Here is an 18,594-nt window from a genome sequence, read left to right on the forward strand (position 1 = left end):
GAGTTTAGTATTCAGGCTACCAAAGGGCAGAGAAGTTGGCTGATCTGTTTCTACCAAAAAGGAATGGAACAACTAGTTGTTATACAGCTGCAGGAGGTGACATTCATTTGTTGACTAAGTTTGTGTGTGAGTGAATTGGCAGCAGAACAGGAGTCTGGGAATCACAAGGAGCTTCGCTACGGACCAGGAACCAAACGAGGAAAGGGAAACAGGATTAAACCACAAAGTAGAACATTAACAGCAAGAAATCCATAATCCTGACCAATAATTACTTAAAGACAATCTTTTTTCAGATTCCAGCTTACATATATTCACTTAATGTATTTCTTTAAATCCTATTTCTTTATTTGTAGAGCTTATGCTTTTATGCTGCTCTGCAATGTGGCTGTTATCTGACACTGGAGCCCATATAATTGCCCAACTTCCCTTTTTGCAAATTGTGTGTGTATGCATGTGCGTGTGTTAATGCTTGTTTGTAAACTACATAGAGGACTGACTGAGACACACCTTAGACCAGGTAACAATTGAACAGGAAGAAGACACTTGTGAGAACTCTTAACACAGGGAAAGAAGATATAAGAGACGGGGTGAGTGGATAAAAGTGGGAAGTATAAGAAAACAAACAGCGAAAGGAAATCCTGAGGAAAAGAAGTGCCCAGTGATACACACTGGACTAAGGTGAGAGTTTTTCTCTTGTTTGTTGTCTTCTGAGAATACTGTCCTTCATATCACTATGATTAGTTACTCTTAATAAAATGTAATGCATATTTGCTGCAATGCAATATTTGCATCAATTGTTAAACATTTGAAATAATGGTTCAAGTCAAAACAAGCTGCTTAGATGGGGACACGTCTGGATATGCTCAGGGAGTGGACCTATTTAATATATTTTATTCTCTCACCACACCCTGTTCTTTTGCTGACACTGGTCAGGTATTGGTCTCCAAATGCACAAAGGGGCATAATATGCACATATATGGGAAATTGACTCGGGTGAGTGGAAGGGCCTTATTTTCAGAAATGGAACGTGAGATGGATCCTTGTGTCCTTAAGTACATAGCAGCCACCATTCCAAGCCCACATTTTTGCTGAGGTACATCGGGTGCAATTAGCAATCCTTAAGTATCATGCAGAATGAGCAAAAGTGGGCTGGCTGGCCCTTATTCCAGGTCCATAGCAGCAATGGAGGAAGTCCTGGACAATTTTTGAGAGTCTTTCATATGTACTAGCACCACATTGTGCCTTAACTTAACTTACTCATGCATATTAAAAAAACTGTCCTTCACAGTCACCTGTCATAAAGGGTCATAATGTATATACTTAGCACTCAAACTAAGAGTAATAGCAAATGCAATAAAATATACATTAGATGTTGTAGCAGCACCAAACATAATAATGACAACATAATGTATTGTATGTATCAAATAACAAATATATGTAACAAGTTTTACCTCAAAATACATAACATGGCCTGAACTTGATCCTCATCTATATCATGATAAATTCTGCAAATATATGTTGCAGTGTGGACAACTCATGAATATGCCACATTAATGTGAGCATAGATGTGACTTGAGGCACATCATGTCTCATCATGCGTGTCTTAGTCACGTACTTCCCCAGGGCTGTCATACCGGTTGTTTCAGGCCAATGTATCTGTTGTTTCATCAGCTTATTTGCATCACTGAGGTTTACATATTCAAAAGTTTTAGTATAACATCATGCTCACATCAGTACATTACTGCCCTCACACAAATAATGAAAGACAGAAAAAATAGATTTTTAAATGTTTAATAGCAAAATTTGGAAAGTGGAAACTGGAGAAAAACTTCATATGAAAGAACGACAATTAAAACTAATTAAAAGCATGAAAGAAATTAATAGAAAAATATCACATTAAATTAAATACATGTTACCAAGGCTTAATGATGACGTCCAGGTTGGACAAAACCACCTCGAAGTTAGAATTCGCAGGAAGATTTAATACCATTACTAATAAAAAAAATACAGATATATGGATTCTGGCTTTATTAGTCACAATAAAATGCTTTGGGAACTTTGTTTATTATTTAAAAAGTAGATTTAGATTCAAATGTACCATAGATGCTAGACATAAATAAAACTAAACTCATAAGAAATTTGATATGTTAATGATGCATGTGATTGGCTGAAAAAAACCATAAAACATCTCAGCAATGTGAAGCTCACAATCAGCTGAACTGATGAACCCAGATTTAAAAGAGAATTGATAGAGATGGGTTAGGTTAAGGGGAGACAATCCACAAAGTTTCACTCATAGTTTTCCATCTCATACCACCCTTCTCCTGTGCATTTGGCACCGTCCAGCCACTCTGGCCCAGAAACTCTCTGTAATGTAGGTGAAACGGGACCTCATGAAACGGATCATTGACCACCTCACTGACAGGCCACAGGACGTCAGGCTGCTTGTCAGACAGGGTTGTTGGCACACCTCAGGGAGCTGTCCTGTCACCTTTTCTATTCACCCTTCACACCTCAGACTTCAGCTACAACAAAGGAAAGTGCCACCTACAAAAGTTTCATGAGAACTCCTCCATCATCAGCTGCATCACAGATAACAAAGAGGTTGAGAAAGGAGACCTGGTCAGGAGTTTTTTAGGGTGGTGCGGCATAAATCCTCTGCAGCTCAACATCTGGGGGTGCATCTAAACAAAGACTAGTCAGGAAGGGACAGAGCAGGATGTTCCCTCTGAGGGGGCTCAGGTTTTTTTTAATGTGTGCACTCGGATGTTTTACCAGTTTGTTGTGGCCAGTGTCATCATCTTTGCTGTGGTGTGCTGGGGAGGTGGCATAGGGAGCTGTGGCACAATCAAACTCAGTAAGCCATTGAGGAAGGTCATCTCTGTGGTAGGGATGGAACTGGACAGTCTTGTCTTATCGTCTTTTGTCTTATGAGCATGCTACTGTCTAAAATATTATTTGTAATGCTCCGGCACTTTGACTTCCCTTAAAATTTGAAAGGAGATTGCTACATTAAGATTAGGACATTAACTGTAAGGTTAAAAGGTTGAAGTACTGTTATTTGCAAAACAAGCTCACAATTTTCTTACTGAACCCTAACCATGGTCTATGTGTGTATGTCAGATGGAAGTCTACACTGTAACAGTAGCGACTGGTGCATCTGAGTATTCAGGTACCAACAACTACATCTTTCTTACCCTGGTGGGGGAGAAAGGGGAGAGTGAACGCACCCTGCTTGATAACCCCGGACTGGACTTCTGTCGAGGAGCAGTAAGTATGCCTATGCGAAAGAAGTGCGTAGTTGGAAAGACTCAACTTATCTCAACTTTATTTTTCAGAGTTCATAAAGCTGGACTCAATTACATACACAATAATTTCTTTGCTTTTTTAACATTTTTAAATCTCTGACTTGCAACCCCCCAAGAATGTTCCAAAAGAATCTTTGGTACTAAATCACTGAGTCACTGTTTGTAATGGAAGTCCCCTCCCTGGTCACTGAATGCACTTCCATGTCATAAAAACATTCTGTGATTGCTTTACATTTACCAACAAACGACTCATTCTGGAAATTAATCTTTAACCTAAACTGTATAAAATTAGTCACATGGTTGATATTCTCCATCTCTACATCTTACCAGTTGGCATTTACATTTCATAGTGGATGATAGTTCACTTAAAGGAAATGCATCTACTATTCCTCGAAGTGAATATCCCATCTGAAGGGAGATTTGAGCATTCTAACATAGTTTTAGCGTTATCTATTTTATTTTTATTTCCCTAAATTTGTCAGAGACACCTCTTACAAGAAATATACTGTTGCAATGTGTAGTAGAGACACTAATCATACCCAAACCATAGTTACAACTTGCCTAACCCTTACCTTGTTCCCTTACTAAAACTGTATAACTACTGCTGTACTTTAAGCTTTTTGTTTTGACTATTAGCATGTACGTTAGAGCAAGAATCTTCTCTGTCGTCCGATCCATGTTGTTATAAACTCATATATTCAGGTAAAGACAACAGAGGCTCATTGAGTAATTGTTTTATTCAGCCATCATCACCAACTGTGCAGAACCCTCAAACTCCCAGTGCTCTGGTAGAGGGCCTGAGTTTGAGGAAGCAATACACATGCAAATGTGCCAATGTGAGGAGGGCCCTGGGGTAGAATGTTTGAATGTTTCAGTCAGCAATTTTTTTGGTTTAAATAAAGTAGCATGTATCTATGGTGGAATGTATAACTACTTCAAAACCTAGCAACAATTACTTCTTTCTCCTCTCTCTTTTTTCTTCCTCCAGGTGGACCAGTACAAGGTGACTAGTCCTTCTCCTTTAGGCTCCCTGCTACTGGTCAGACTGGAGAAACAGAGGTACTGGGTGGAAGACAACTGGTTCTGTTGCTATGTCACAGTGGAGCATTTAGATGGGGACGCATTGGTTTTCCCCTGTTACCGCTGGCTCACAGGAAACGTCAAGGTGGAGATAAGACAGGGAACAGGTAGGAAGATTTCAAGCATTCAGACTCAGCTCCTATGGACAGCTGTAAACATATTATTTAAACATCTATTAGTAAACACTGGTTTACAACCCAGGAAACTTAACAGACCAACTTAATAAACATTTATTTTTTACTTTACTTTTTTATGTTTTATTGCATAAGAAGAACTGTATGCAAAAATAAATATCAGTATATTTTTTACTTGGCATGAGAAATTGCATTTTTAATTATTTACTGTTAATTCCCCCTGTTCAATTTGAATATTAAAAATATAAAATTTGTTAAAATACTATTGTTATCAGTTGTTGACTAAACACAGATATTGATATATCTATGTTTCAATATATATTGCATTGTATCATAACACTGACATTATGATGTTTTGGATCTTTGCATGAGGACATTTTTCTATCTGAATTCTGATTTTTAATATAATACCACTGCTCAGATATTTCTCAGATATTTATATTGATACCAAGGAAGTCCTGAGCTTCATTACTCAAGCTAATTTTTTGCATTAGTCTGTATGCTCCTGGTATTAACATCCAATCTGTATCAAGATGAATAAAAAACTAAATTTGCATTTACACTGCATTTACTGGAAAGCAATAGTTTGCCCTGTGGAGGCTAGCTGCAGGGGTAATGCCCACCATCAGGTTGTGCGGTAGAACATACAAGGGATATTCTCTTGTCCTGTGTTATAAAATGGGACATTGTTTAGTTTATAAAGGCATAGATGTAATAGTGTCCGATCTACTCAGCGGGCTACATGGCTTTCATAATAAGGCCATACAAGCCAGTAGCCAGTCAGATTTACCTTTAGCCTCAGCGTACCCTCAAGTTCAGCCTGTATTGTTGATTACAAGGCCAAAACAGTGACAACTGAGGTTATTTCTATAACATCCGCTGGCAGCCGCTAACACCTGCTTACATTCACTGTTAGTTGGTAACTTAAATTGTGCAGAAGACCTTAAAACGTACAATTGATAGTCACCATCTAGTACTATTTTCTTAAACTTATTCATTTGTCCAGGCTACTTACCACTGATGGCAAACACTGCAGCTTAAGTACTGTGAAAGACCTTGAGATAAGTACTAAGTAAAAAAATCTGTTCAGTAAGATGAGTGCACAACCAAAGACTACCACAGGTTCTTTTTCATGTTTGGAAGGGGAAGGAGAGGTGAGGGGTGTGACATGAAATTTCAACACTAGATATCACAAAATTCTACACACTGTACCTTTAAGATATCAAGGGGCGCCCCTGCTCTGATAGCATTTGGTCACTAGTTGCACCATTGGGGCACCACAAACAAGAACAGTCCATCGATGACTACATTAAACATTCTTTCGAAAAACAGTGGCTGAGACAAAGCATATGAAGTCTAAAGTCTACCATTTTTTAGCAGATAGAGAAGTGTCACCCAGATTTGTTGGAACCATGTTGACAGATTAATTGGCTGACATGACTAAGAGTTAAATTTTACAGAGGTTTTGTTACGAACTGTGACGCATCTTCTGTCACAGAGAGCTATTTTATTGGAGTGACCAATCCTGAAGCCCAAATGATTTAGGTCAAAGATGGTGATCCATTGGAAGAATTTCTAAAACCATCCCTTCAATAGCTTAGATAAAATGGTTTGATAGTTGTCATCTTGAGCAGGGTCAACACAAAGCCCTTATGAGTAGAGGTGTTACTGCTATTATTAAAAACTCTTTACATCCATAATTATCACTCTTATTGTTTTCACTATAACAAATAGCAAGCTGGAACCTGATTGTACACAACTGTCCCTGGTCTTGTGCCTTGAGATAATGTATATTATAATTTGGCATGATACAAATAAAATTTAATTGAATAGGAGCAGGATTACTCCATTTTACTTGCTGGTGAACTGCCCTTGATGAGATGTCTGACCATGGAAGATGATGTTCCCTTAAATGGTGGGGAGATTGATTTTCTTTGAGTAGGTCAATGAAGCAAGTGCTTTGGTGACCGTGGAGAGAAAAAACTCCCTTTTACATGGAAAAAACTTCTAGCAGAACCAGACTCGATGTGGGTGACCATCTGCCTTTATCAGTTGGATGAGAGGAGAAAAATGGGGAAGAGAGGAGAGGTAAGAGGAGAGAGAGAAAAGCTGCATGCATTGAACTCTGGACATTTTCTGTGCTTGTGTGAACGCAAATTTGAGAGTGACTTTCTCTGCAGCTTCTCCGTCCAGCTGTTTTGTAAAATGTCCAAAGGAACCAATTTGATAACACAGCCTGATATCCTGCGCAGGTCTTACTGTAAGCAAGTGGGTGTGACAGTTGCAAAAATGAATATAAATATATATAATGACATGTCCTGGTCAAACATAACTCCAAGGTTCCTCACAGGAGAACTGGGAGCCAAGCTAATTCCATCCAAGGTGACTATCTGGTCAGACAATGTTTCTCTGAGATGTTTCGAGCCAGATATAATGAATTCAATTTTGTATGAATTAAAGAAGTAAAAGGTTATGGGTCATCAAGGCCTTAATTTCTTTCTGATTAAGTGATTAGATTCATCTGGCTTCATAGATAATTACAGTTGGGTGTCATCTACATCAGGGGTTCCCAAACTTTTCCATGCCATGGCCCCCCAAACAGCATTAGCTTCTGGCCGGGGACCCCCTTTGCAAACCCCTAGACAATGCTACAAAATATGTAAAGAAACATCAACTTTTAGAATGTTTTTTCTTACTTTTATTCACTATTCAATAATTATTACATTTGTTTTGCATAATAATATTATTAACTAACATGTTTTCAACAATGTATTATATTCCCACTGAATAACAAACTTTTCAACAAACTGTTGACGATAAGAATACCTTTAAAGTAGAAAAGCCAGACTCACACAAATAGGCAAATAACATTTTGATATGATATATTATTATAAACTATATTTTGTAATAATGATTAGAAAATATAATTAGATTATATTTTATGATAATGATAAAAAAAAATTAGATTATATTTTATGATAATGATTTAAAAAAATAATTAGATAATATTTTTGCGCTTTTTTAAAATTATCTTTCCTCCAATTTTCACATAATGCTGGTCATTCAGAGTGCAAAAATCTCTGAGGAGTGGAAAGCAGGCCTCTGGTATAAGCCTCCACAATGAGCGTACCCTTTCATTGCGCTTTGCTTGAAAAAATGGGTCTGCCTGAAGTTCGCACAGTTCAAGTTGCAATTCTGGGGGTGTCTTGCTGACAGCAGCAGACACAGGGTCCATGAATAACGCTATCCATGGCTGCATGGCATAGAAATATTGGATGCCTTTCACTGCTGCTGCAGTGGCTCTGTAGTCTGTACCTGTGAATTGTTTTCTCACTTTAAGGGACATATTTGCGCATCCTTCACAGGCGGAACAGTGTGCCAAAGTTGGACGTACCGATGAAAAGCCTTCTTTGAACAAGGCTAGTTTTGCCCCCAGTTTGCCCCCCCCCTACATCGCTGGTGCGCCATCGGTAACAACAGCTGAAAGCTTGTCGACCAATATTAATAACTCTACACTTCAAATGAACCCTCAATACCTCTTGTGAATATGAGTAGCTGGCTAACATCCATCACATCTGTACTCTCATCCAATGCTAAGGAGAAGTACTTGCAGTCTTGCATGACTTGTTTTAGCTTCCCCTCTGTTGTGGAAAATCTGCTGATCCATGGTCAACTCATCAATGAAGAAAGCGTTCAGGAGCCCTTTGATGCCCTAAGCTGAAATATTTATTGAAGCTTGGCCAAGGAGAAAATCTGAATTCATCCACACATCTGTGCATAATGCTCTGTCGTATTCTGAAGTCTGCTTTCCTGCAGTCACACTTTAAACCCCTACAGATCATTAAATCTATGGGTGTGCTCATTCTAGTTATGGAGACAGTAGTGCCTGCTCATGCAGTCTCATATCTGTGATGTCTAGGGAATGAAGCCTTTGACCTTCGCCAAGCTCTTGCCCTTCCCAAACACAACAGCCTGTTGCACTATGCCCCAGAGAGGACAAGAGACAGTGTCTATGAAAATTCCATCACACCCTCCACCTGATTTTTAATGTCAAAAATTCCCCTTGTTACTTTGTGATAGGACAGAGAAACAGTTTCTAGGTTTTTAGTGATTTTATCATCTCCAAAACCTTTAGCCATCTCCACTGCACATTGCTTCACCAATACTCAATCTGACAAGGGCTTCTTTGCTTTAGTGAGCTCAAGTTTGCTTTCAACATCACTGTAACCAACAATTTATTGATATTTGGAAATTGACTCGCAGGCTGCAATGAGGGAGGATGGGGTCCACATGTGGTCCACGGGCCACAAGTTGCACGTCTGATCTAGATAGAGTTTATATGTTAACATCTGGTGTAAATGGGCCCTGTATCTTCACTCAAAACAGCTGGAATGTTTGGGTTACTATGGTTGCTTTCCATCAGAAATTTATAAGAGGATACCCACACCCCCACCTAATTTACCCCACTAACAACTTGAGACAGCGAGGATGAGTCCCTGTATGCCTGAACTGTAGGTTAAAGTGCATTTTCTTGTCTCCACAGCTAAGACACTGAGGGATGACTCCATAGCTCAGCTGCTGGCACATAGGAAGACAGAGCTGCAGGAAAGACAGAAGATTTACAGGTCTCACAAGACAACAACAAAAACACAAATAATTAATGTTTTCAAAGGTTCTGTGTATTAATAATTGTATAATAATATAATGTGTTTTTTCTGTGTTAGATGGCAAACATGGGCTCCAGGGATTCCCAGATGTATTGACGCTAAAACAGAGGCAGATTTACCGCAAGACACCCGTTTTGAAAATGAAAAGAGAAGCGACTTTGAACATTCCTTGCAATATGCGTAGGTGGCATACAGACATGAAGACATACACACACAGACACACACACATTCTCTCCAGCTGTCCATCCTGTCTGATGTTGACATTTCCTCTGAAGATGGAGGTGGGTGGGGCGGGGTCAGTGCTGTTGACATTGGTATCACTTCATGTAGCATGGAGGCTGATGAGTGGCCTTTACACTCCTCTGCTGGGAGGGCCAGGGAGCCCAGATGTTGGGGTAATGCTAGCTGCCTGCTGATGTCATTTGTCACGCCTTTTAGCCCTCCCCTGTTCACCTGCCAGGCCAATCTGTCATGTGTATCAGCAATGCCTTGAGAGAATTTTCTCAAATTTGGAACAAATATTAAATTATATTATAGGGGGACTGGTGCACGGATAGCTACAACATGATTTTTGGCAGAGACATATTTGTGACCAATACTATGGACTCTATGACAGTTTGAGGTCCCCCACTGCTGCTGTCTTCCTGCACCTTTACAGCTATTGTGGCAGTCTGGCTGTTTGCTGGACACCATCCTTCGTCTGCTGCGCTGTTGAGGTCTTACTTGCTTGAGTTACACTTTGCATGATCCTTCTCCCTCAACCTTTCTGCCAAGTGTGACCCTACTAGAGTGCTCTTGAGTTCTTTGGTACACACACACACACACACACACACACACACACACTGAGTTGTTTTTTATTGATTCTCAATCCCATTCTTAATCTTAAATTTGACTTGATTTCTCACAATTTTACTGTATAATCAGATCTGTATCACAGCAATGTAAGAAATGTCAGGTGCACACATATCTTTTCTTCTCATCAGTTTGCTGGAGTTGTCTCTGAAAAAGTTGGCCATCATGTTTGGGAAGTCCTGGAATGACCTGGATGATTTCAAACGGATCTTCTGGAAACTGAAAAGCCCAATAGCTGGTCGGTATAGTTACACCCAACAAACTCATCTCAAAACCTTCAAAATGCAAGGGCTGGGCATTTGTCATGTGGTGCACTACAATTATATTAAACTCTACAAAAGAAATCCAAATTCCAAATGTGTGATCTATTTTTCTATGCCACACCAAAGCCAAATCTAATGACAACACAGAAAACAAGGTGATTACGTTTCATTTTTGCCAAGAAAGGGGTAGCCAAGCAATGTCAATACTGAATACAAAGCCTTTATGAGATAAGATACATTATTTAAGAGAAGAAGCCCACAGTTAGCTTGACTGAATAACATTTTGACGAGAAACATCTTTGCAATGAGGCACAAAGGTGCTGCACTATTTTATATTCGTTGATACAGTTACAATTTCACACCCAGTATATGTTTTTGTGTCAGAGTACTGTATGGAGCACTGGAAGGAGGACTGGTTCTTTGGATACCAGTGTTTGAATGGCTCCAACCCAAGGATGATCCAGAGATGCAAGAAACTGCCAGAGAACTTCCCTGTTAAATCAGACATGGTGCAGAGCTCCATGGCTCCCAGAACCAACATGGACAAAGAACTCAAGGTGGGGAAATGCATTTATAATCTAAATAGGTTTTATGGGAAATTGATTTGAAAATTCTTCAATTCTCTTGTACTGTCTCGTGTCCAGGAAGGAAATATCTACTTGTTAGACTACGCCATCCTGGATGGTATTCCCGCCAACACAATCAAGGGTAAACCTCAGTACATTGCTGCTCCACTCTGTCTCCTGTACCAACACCCAGATAAAGGACTCATACCTATCGCTATACAGGTATACAATTCACTCTTATTATGCTCATAGACCACGAGTGAAATACTAAATGAACTCAATGTGTCACTGATGTGCCTGTACACAATTATACATGCAGTTTATATTCAATGAAAGTTGATTTGCTTTAATGTTGTAACAGCAGAATTTGAGCAATTTAGGTACAGTTTTTTAAATTTTTAATAAAAGTCTGAGAATATAGAAAAGCGACCACGTGATCGATGAACACATCCGGAAGATACTAAAAATAGATAGATAAATCAATCTTAAATTGATATTTGATTAAATTAGATTGATAATTTAAATTGAATTGTAAATGAAAATACACAAGGTACAATGGAAGTCCAAATACACACTTATGATACAACAGAATAAGAGATCGTAGGTGCAAAGGAAGTCGTGATACTGGTGTGCAATGAATGGTGGTGATAACATGCTAATGAAATTATAATGATGGTAATGTTCAACCCTGAAATAATGGTAGGAAAACATTGAATATCAATATATGACACTGAGAATCTTGAATTAATGTTACTACTTTTTTAAATGTTCCTGGGTCATGGTGGTGACTTACATATGAGCTAAATATGGTATGAGAGGTTTTTTTATGCTTAAGTTTCATTACTTAGTGGTACATGACAGTCAAAGTTACCCCTCCTCATCTACAGTTGGAGCAGACTCCAGGTCTGAACACACCCATATTCCTTCCCAGAGACCCACCTCTGGCCTGGCTGTTGGCTAAGATATGGGTGCGTCACGCTGAGTTTCAGGTGTTCCAGGTGCTGTCTCACCTTCTCAGGACTCACCTGATGGTAGAGGTGTTTTGTGTTGCCACCCTGAGACAGCTGCCTGCTGTACACCCTATATATAAGGTAAACAATCACATAAGTCATATAATCTAACCCTGTAGTTTTCAGTTAGACTGTGTGCAGTACTGAGGATAGAGTTGAGAATATTATATTTTAAGAAGACCTTATTTCTAATGTCTGTTCTGTGGTTGAGACAAACTCAACCACTGCTGCTGTGCGACAATTGATTGACTAATTATTATTATAATAATTATAATTATTATAATGATATTAATTGTGTAGTCTGACATACATTGTCATTTTTAGCTGTACCATTAATGAGACCTTTATGTTAAAACATTTCCAGTGAATCATCAGACATAATAACTCACTGACAGGCTTTTAATTTGAAACACGAATGATTATTGTTCACCTAGGTTGGAAAATTGCCTTTGGCTCACCAGTACTACATAAAATCAGACAAACAGATGAAAGGACAATACATTCAAATTGAAATAAAAAAAGCAGTTCACTTTCTTTGGGTTTAGGTGCAACATCACTATACTGATATACAAAATGGTAAAATGATAAAAAGAAACTGCAGTTAAAATGCAGTTTGGTCTTGAGCATAAAAATGTGGGTGGTGTTGAGGGTAAAATTTTGAAGAAGATCTGCAGGAGATTTACATTTACATAATTTTGGTAGTTTTTCCTTACTCCTGCTGAGGGTCAAGGGCAGAGGATGTTGCACCTTGTTAAGCCCTATGAGACTAATTGTGATTTGTGAATATGGGCTATACAAATTTAATATGATTGATTGATATGAACCTTGATGGTTTTTATTTCATTCTGTAGCTAACACACGTTATATATCTTCCCGTTTTAGCTCCTGGCCCCTCATCTGCGCTACACTCTTGAGATTAACACTAGAGGGCGCAGTCAGCTTATCTCTGCTGATGGCATCTTTAAACGGGTATGGGACATTTAAGTTAAATCTTATTACATGTGGCCTTGGTCTACCTGTCAAGGGACTATTATAGTCACCAGGACCTAATCCACATTACATTCACATTATTAATCTTGGATACCATGTGTAACGTAAAAGAAGTGAAAATACACTCATAAGCTGTGTTAAACAGTCTTTTGATGATTATCATTATGGTCATCATTGGTGATCATGTTTTGTGTAGGTTGTGTCCACAGGTGGCGATGGCCTGTTAGTTCTGGCTCAGAGGGAGTTTAAGATGCTGACCTACCGCTCCCTCCAGCCCTACAATGACTTCATTGACAGAGGAGTGTCCCAGCTCCGAAACTATCACTACAGAGAGCACAGTCTGATGTTGTGGGAGGCCATACACAGGTGGACAGCACACACTGTTCATACTACTCACCATGCTTGTCTTAGCCGCTGACAGGACACTGTTGTTGGGTCTGCCTGATTCTCAAAAAGACAAAGTAAACTCAGCAATCAAACGTAACTGTCAAGACAGAGTCAAGACACAAACACAATAAGCTAATAACACACAAACAATACAAAAAACATGTTCATGTCTTCATCAAACATTCACAGTGCTGGTGCAAAAAGTGAGTAAACCCTGGATTTAATACATGGTCAAACCTCCTTTGGCTTCAATAACCTCAAGCAAGTGCTTCTGGTAGCTGTGGATCAGACCTTCAGGAGGAACTTTTGACCATTCTTCCTTACAGAACTGCTTCAGTTCAGGAATATTTTTATGATGTCTGGTGTGAACAGCTTTCAACAGAATCTCTTTTGGGTTAAGCTCTGGGCTCTGACTAGTCCACTCCAAATGATGGATTAAAAATTCCCCAAGTCATTCTGTTGTGGCTTTATTTAGAAGTTAAGGGTCATTGTCCTGCTACATCACCCAACTTATATTGAACTTCAGCTGGCCTGACAGCCATCCTGACATTATCAGGTAGGATGACTTGATAAACTTTGGAATTCATTTTAAGGTGATGATAAGATATAGCACAATGATAGTGACCTGTCCAGGCCCTGAGTCAGCAAAGCGGTCCCAAATCATGATGCTTCTCCCACGCTAACTCACTGTTGGGGTTATGTTTTCATGTTTGTAAGCAGTGCCAAGGGAAAAAATCCACCACCTCCTCCCCATGAATAGCACAGATACATTGTCTTGTCCAGAAACCATACACTGTAGCATTATACAATACAATTTTATTGTTTTCATTATAACTAGTCAGAGCTGATACCTGATGGTGCTCAAGTATTCCTGATGTCTTGCGCCTTTCTCTTCCCTCTCCTCCCCATTTTTCTTTGCTCACCCCAACCAGTCGAGGCAGATGACCGCCCACATTGAGCCTGGTTCTGCTAGAGGTTTCTCCCTGTTAACGAGGGAGTTTTTCCTCTCCACAATCGCCAAAATGCTGCTCATTGTGGGAACTGTTGGGTTTCTCTATATCAAGATTTTTTTACTTCTATGTAAAGTGCCTTGAGATAATGTATATTATGATTTATAACTATACAAATAAAATTGAATTGCCCTGCACTGCACCTAGATGCACTGTATGAATGCACATTGAGTTGCCATCAAGACTAGAATATCTTTCTCCTTTCTCCTTGGTGTCCTACCATGTGTTAATTTTCGGAACTTAGACAATGTTTTTTGTTTCTTTTTTGACATTATACATATACAATTATAAATGCTGGTAATTTAAAACATTTTCTTGGCACTGGACATTATAGAGCATGAATTCCAGCGCTCGTATAGTACTGTAGCTATTATATTGCAGAATTGTGAATAATGACACACTGAAGATTCAGCTCCTTGATTGTATTTTACAACATTTCCCCAGATTTGAGAGGAGACTATATTAGATAATAATAATAATAATACTATAACAACAACATAATAATAATAATAATTTCTCCATGCTCACATAGGCAGCATAGATACTCTAATCTGTTAACACTGGAACCAAAACTTATTTATTTTTCTTTAAAGTTCAGTAACTGTGTAATGTTTCCAAAGACAATAAGTGATCATGTTATATAATCATGATGACAATACTGACCAAAAATAATCATGATTATGATTGTCATAACCAAGCATCCCTATGTGGTGCTATAATTATGTTGCATTTTGGCAGGTAAATGTAGTCATGCCAGGTCATCACACATGCTAAGTCTTGTGCAGATTGGACAATGTATAGTCAAATGTGTGGAAATTGCTCTTTCATGGCGATATGGCCACAGGCATGCTGTTGAAGGAAAACACAACAACAAAAGTGTGATCAGTTATAAAAACTAAACATCTACCATCTAGGAGGAGTTAATTTAAGTACAATGCATGGACGTGGCAAAAAGTGAAAATTGGAGCTCACTTAATATGGATTTATTAATTAATTCATGATTTATGTGATTTGAGGATGACACTTCAGGTCAGATATGACTTACTGTGAATAATAACTAAATGTAACCATCTTTCAGTTTTGTATCTGGTATGCTGAGTCTGTACTACCAGTCAGACCATGATGTGCAGGAGGATGTGGAGCTCCAAGCATGGATCAGCGACATAACACAGAAGGGGATGGCAGAGCTCCCCAGCTTTGGTGAATCATTCATATCTTATTTTTTTCCTCCTTAACAAAGCCTTTAACTTTGAGAAGTTCAGCATTGGGGGAAATACTAGATTATTATTTCACATCCATTTAAAACTTAGCCTAGGATAATACGTTCCTACTATTGTCCAAGTCTCAAAATTAAAATTTGTTCCTCTGTACAAAAACTGAAAATCAAAGAATGACAGTTTTGAGGACAGTTGGAACTGGGGAGGACCCTTTTATTCTCAGCCTTTTTAACTTAGCTAACCACCTTGTGAGCCAGTAGCAAGGCGTTTAATGTAACTGCAACTGTGCGTGGTAGGAATACAGAGGAAACTATCTATTTGTATATGATGGACAGAGGGTTTTGCAACAGGCAATTGGTTGCTTGAAATGCTCTTAATCATGGATATGTTTCAGGTCTGCCCAATAAGCTCAGCACCAGAGAGGAACTGTGCACCCTGCTGGCAGTGGCCATCTTCACCAGTACAGTCCAGCATGCTGCTACTAACAACGGGCAGGTGCTGGCACTCCCACACTTACACATTATGATAATAGTCTGTATTTGACCATTCAAAGCATTTGACAGTACAGTTTATTGCCATTCAGCCAATTATACAGTGTGTCTATGGGAAGCACTTTTTCTATGAGGGGCAATTCGGGGCTCAGTATCTTGCCCAAGGATACTTGGGCATGCGGATTGGGAAAACTGGGATTGAACTGTCGACCTTCTGGTTGGAGGATGACATGCAATGCTGTTGATGGTCTAAAACACAATATCAAACTCGGTCTATTCCTTTGACATTGAAAAAAGTTTGAATGAACTTCAATGTGTCATCTTGAATATTAAGCATTCGTCTGCCATTTCTTTAAGTTTGACTGGTGTGCCTGGGTCCCCAATACACCCTGCACCATGAGACATCCCCCACCAACAGACAAGGATGCTGTTACCATGGAGAGGATCATGGCCTCCCTTCCTGATGTTAGCCAGTCCTGTTTGCAGATGGCTATCACATGGCATCTGGGGCGAGCACAACCAGATGCTGTGAGTCCAACTCTGTATGGTTTGGATGGTGATGGACTATACACTAATAAATTAATTTCTAATTTCAACAAGCTGACAGTTTATATGTTGATTCACAGAAATAATTCTCACTTTTCTTCTGGTAATGTTCATCCAGACACACGGTTAGTTTCCTTTGTCCAAGTTTTTAGATTTCTGCCTCCACAGCATTAGGAATGAGGTGAATAAATAATATGTGGTGCTCAATGATGTATATTCAAAATTTTAGTTTTTACTCAGAATCTAGCCAAAAAAGGGTTAGGGTTAACAGTAACTAACTACTATTCCTCATTTACATCAAGGGGATCCTCTTTACGGAGGCCACCATGTTTTTTACAGTAGTCCAGACTGGACAAACTAAACACCTTTTGAGTTTTTATGACAATTAAAGGCTACCACAGGTTCTTTTTCATGTTTGCAAGGAGAGGGTGAGGTGAGGGGTGATCATCTACAACATGTAACTTCAACAATAGATAACACAAAATTCTACACACTCTACCTTTAACCTGACAGTAATTGATTTCCAACCACAATATTCCCTCTGTCTTCAGCAGTGCCCTTATTTCTTCTGCCTAGATTCCTTTGGGCCACTACACACAGGAGCACTTCACTGAAGCACAAGCTGTGGAGCTGATCAATGGGTTCAGAAGAGAGTTGGAGAAGATCGAAGCTGATATCCTGAGTCAGAATGAAGGACTGGCGCTGCAGTACCTTTTCCTCCTGCCTAGCCGCATTGAAAACAGCGTCACGATATAGATTTACAGACTGCTCTACAGACATGATTTGTTTTTATATTGCCATATTTTTTTGTCATCGTTTTAAAAAAATGGTATTCAATATTGTAAAGAAAATCATTAGAAATGTGCACATGGAGATGCGCTGCGGTTGTTGGAGGTTGGTTCACATGGCTTGGTATTGCATTATGCCTTTGCACAGTGCATGAAGGAGTTGAATGTTACATCTTGTTGACATGTGCATCCTGTTGCTAGTAGTTGTTGCTATGATTATATTGAATTTTATCATTTAAATGTGGTCATGCCCGGTCATCAAACATGTTAAGTCTTGTGTCTATTGGACAATGTATAGTCAAATTAGTGGAAATTCTTGTTTCATGGTGAAATATCCATGGGCATGCTGTTGAAGGAACTTTTCATCATTGCAGTTGTTTGTTTGCACTAACCAAATTCGAAGTTGATATGATAATTCTCTAGGGGAAGATAATTAAAGTAGAATGTGTGCAAATATCAAAAAACAGGCAAACAATGCACATTACAATCAACATCACCAACCAACATCGCAAAAAAATATCCTATCATTGTCCAGGTGTAGATTGATGTGGAGTCAGTGGACATCCAGAGAAAGATCAAAGAGAACAGTCACATCTGAATGTCTATGGCGTGGATGAAATGGACACCGGATCATGTGTTAAACACTTGGATTGTACAGTTTTTGGTGTATTCTTCTATATATATAGCTATATATAGAGAGAAAGATAATATTTTCCACTTATACATTCATGTCATTATTAAAGGTATACATTTATTGTGTTAAGTTAAAACATGATAAAATGTAAGCAAAATGTAATATTAAATAAACCATTATCTACATTACATTATCCGCTTGCTTTTCTTAAGAGCTAACTCAAAGATCCTGCTGGTACAAAATTTGAGAGTGTGGCATAAATTAACAATAAAGTATACTGGGAATCATTGTTAATGTGATGATTATGATCATGTGAAGACATGTTTCAGTTAAAGATATGCCAGCAGACAAAGGGCTGGGTATGGTGAAAGACTCTGTGGACACACTGACCAGAATGGCTGATCAACATTGATAGGTGGAATGTGTTTGGTTGACAGTTGAAAGAATGGAATAATTTGATGTAATGACTAACATTCCAAACACTGTGGATCCTCTCATGTATCAGTGTTTATCATTCTCCTGGACAGAACATTATGCATGAAAGACATTAGTGGTCAGAGGGTTATTTTTATCTCTGCGATCAAATAATTTAGGCACTTCTGAGCAGAGTTCAAATTAATCTCATTTTAAATACTTTCATTTTCCTTCCTG

The 18,594-nt window shown here is 38.8% G+C and overlaps 1 protein-coding gene across 2 annotated transcripts; it reads left to right on the forward strand.

Moving 5' to 3' along the window:
• The first annotated feature begins 432 nt into the window (after positions 1-432).
• On the forward strand, positions 433-18,128 carry alox12 (arachidonate 12-lipoxygenase). 2 transcript variants are annotated; one of them, XM_069518577.1, is made up of 16 exons: positions 570-678; positions 2,779-2,886; positions 3,124-3,270; positions 4,297-4,495; positions 9,066-9,147; positions 9,247-9,369; positions 10,173-10,279; positions 10,689-10,861; positions 10,949-11,092; positions 11,758-11,961; positions 12,763-12,849; positions 13,067-13,236; positions 15,346-15,467; positions 15,879-15,979; positions 16,333-16,503; positions 17,098-18,128. In XM_069518577.1, exons 3-16 carry the CDS (start codon positions 3,124-3,126, stop codon positions 17,275-17,277), a joined length of 2,010 nt encoding a protein of 669 aa, XP_069374678.1. In that variant the 5' UTR covers positions 570-678; positions 2,779-2,886; the 3' UTR covers positions 17,278-18,128. The 2 variants fall into 2 exon arrangements, with proteins under 2 accessions (XP_069374677.1, XP_069374678.1); XM_069518576.1 differs by lacking the exon at positions 2,779-2,886 and having other exon boundaries at positions 433-678.
• Positions 18,129-18,594: the final 466 nt, after the last annotated feature.

Source organism: Paralichthys olivaceus, chromosome 22, assembly GCF_024713975.1.
Source record: "Paralichthys olivaceus isolate ysfri-2021 chromosome 22, ASM2471397v2, whole genome shotgun sequence".
Classification (NCBI taxonomy): Eukaryota; Metazoa; Chordata; class Actinopteri; order Pleuronectiformes; family Paralichthyidae; genus Paralichthys; species Paralichthys olivaceus.

Excerpts from the sequence above, each read along its gene's own strand:
- alox12 (XM_069518576.1), top strand. The coding sequence starts at position 3,124 with ATGGAAGTCTACACTGTAACAGTAGCGACTGGTGCATCTGAGTATTCA. Across the intron at positions 10,862-10,948 it reads ACATGGACAAAGAACTCAAG|GAAGGAAATATCTACTTGTT; the intron begins GTGGGGAAATGC and ends TCTCGTGTCCAG. Across the intron at positions 15,468-15,878 it reads GGCAGAGCTCCCCAGCTTTG|GTCTGCCCAATAAGCTCAGC; the intron begins GTGAATCATTCA and ends GATATGTTTCAG.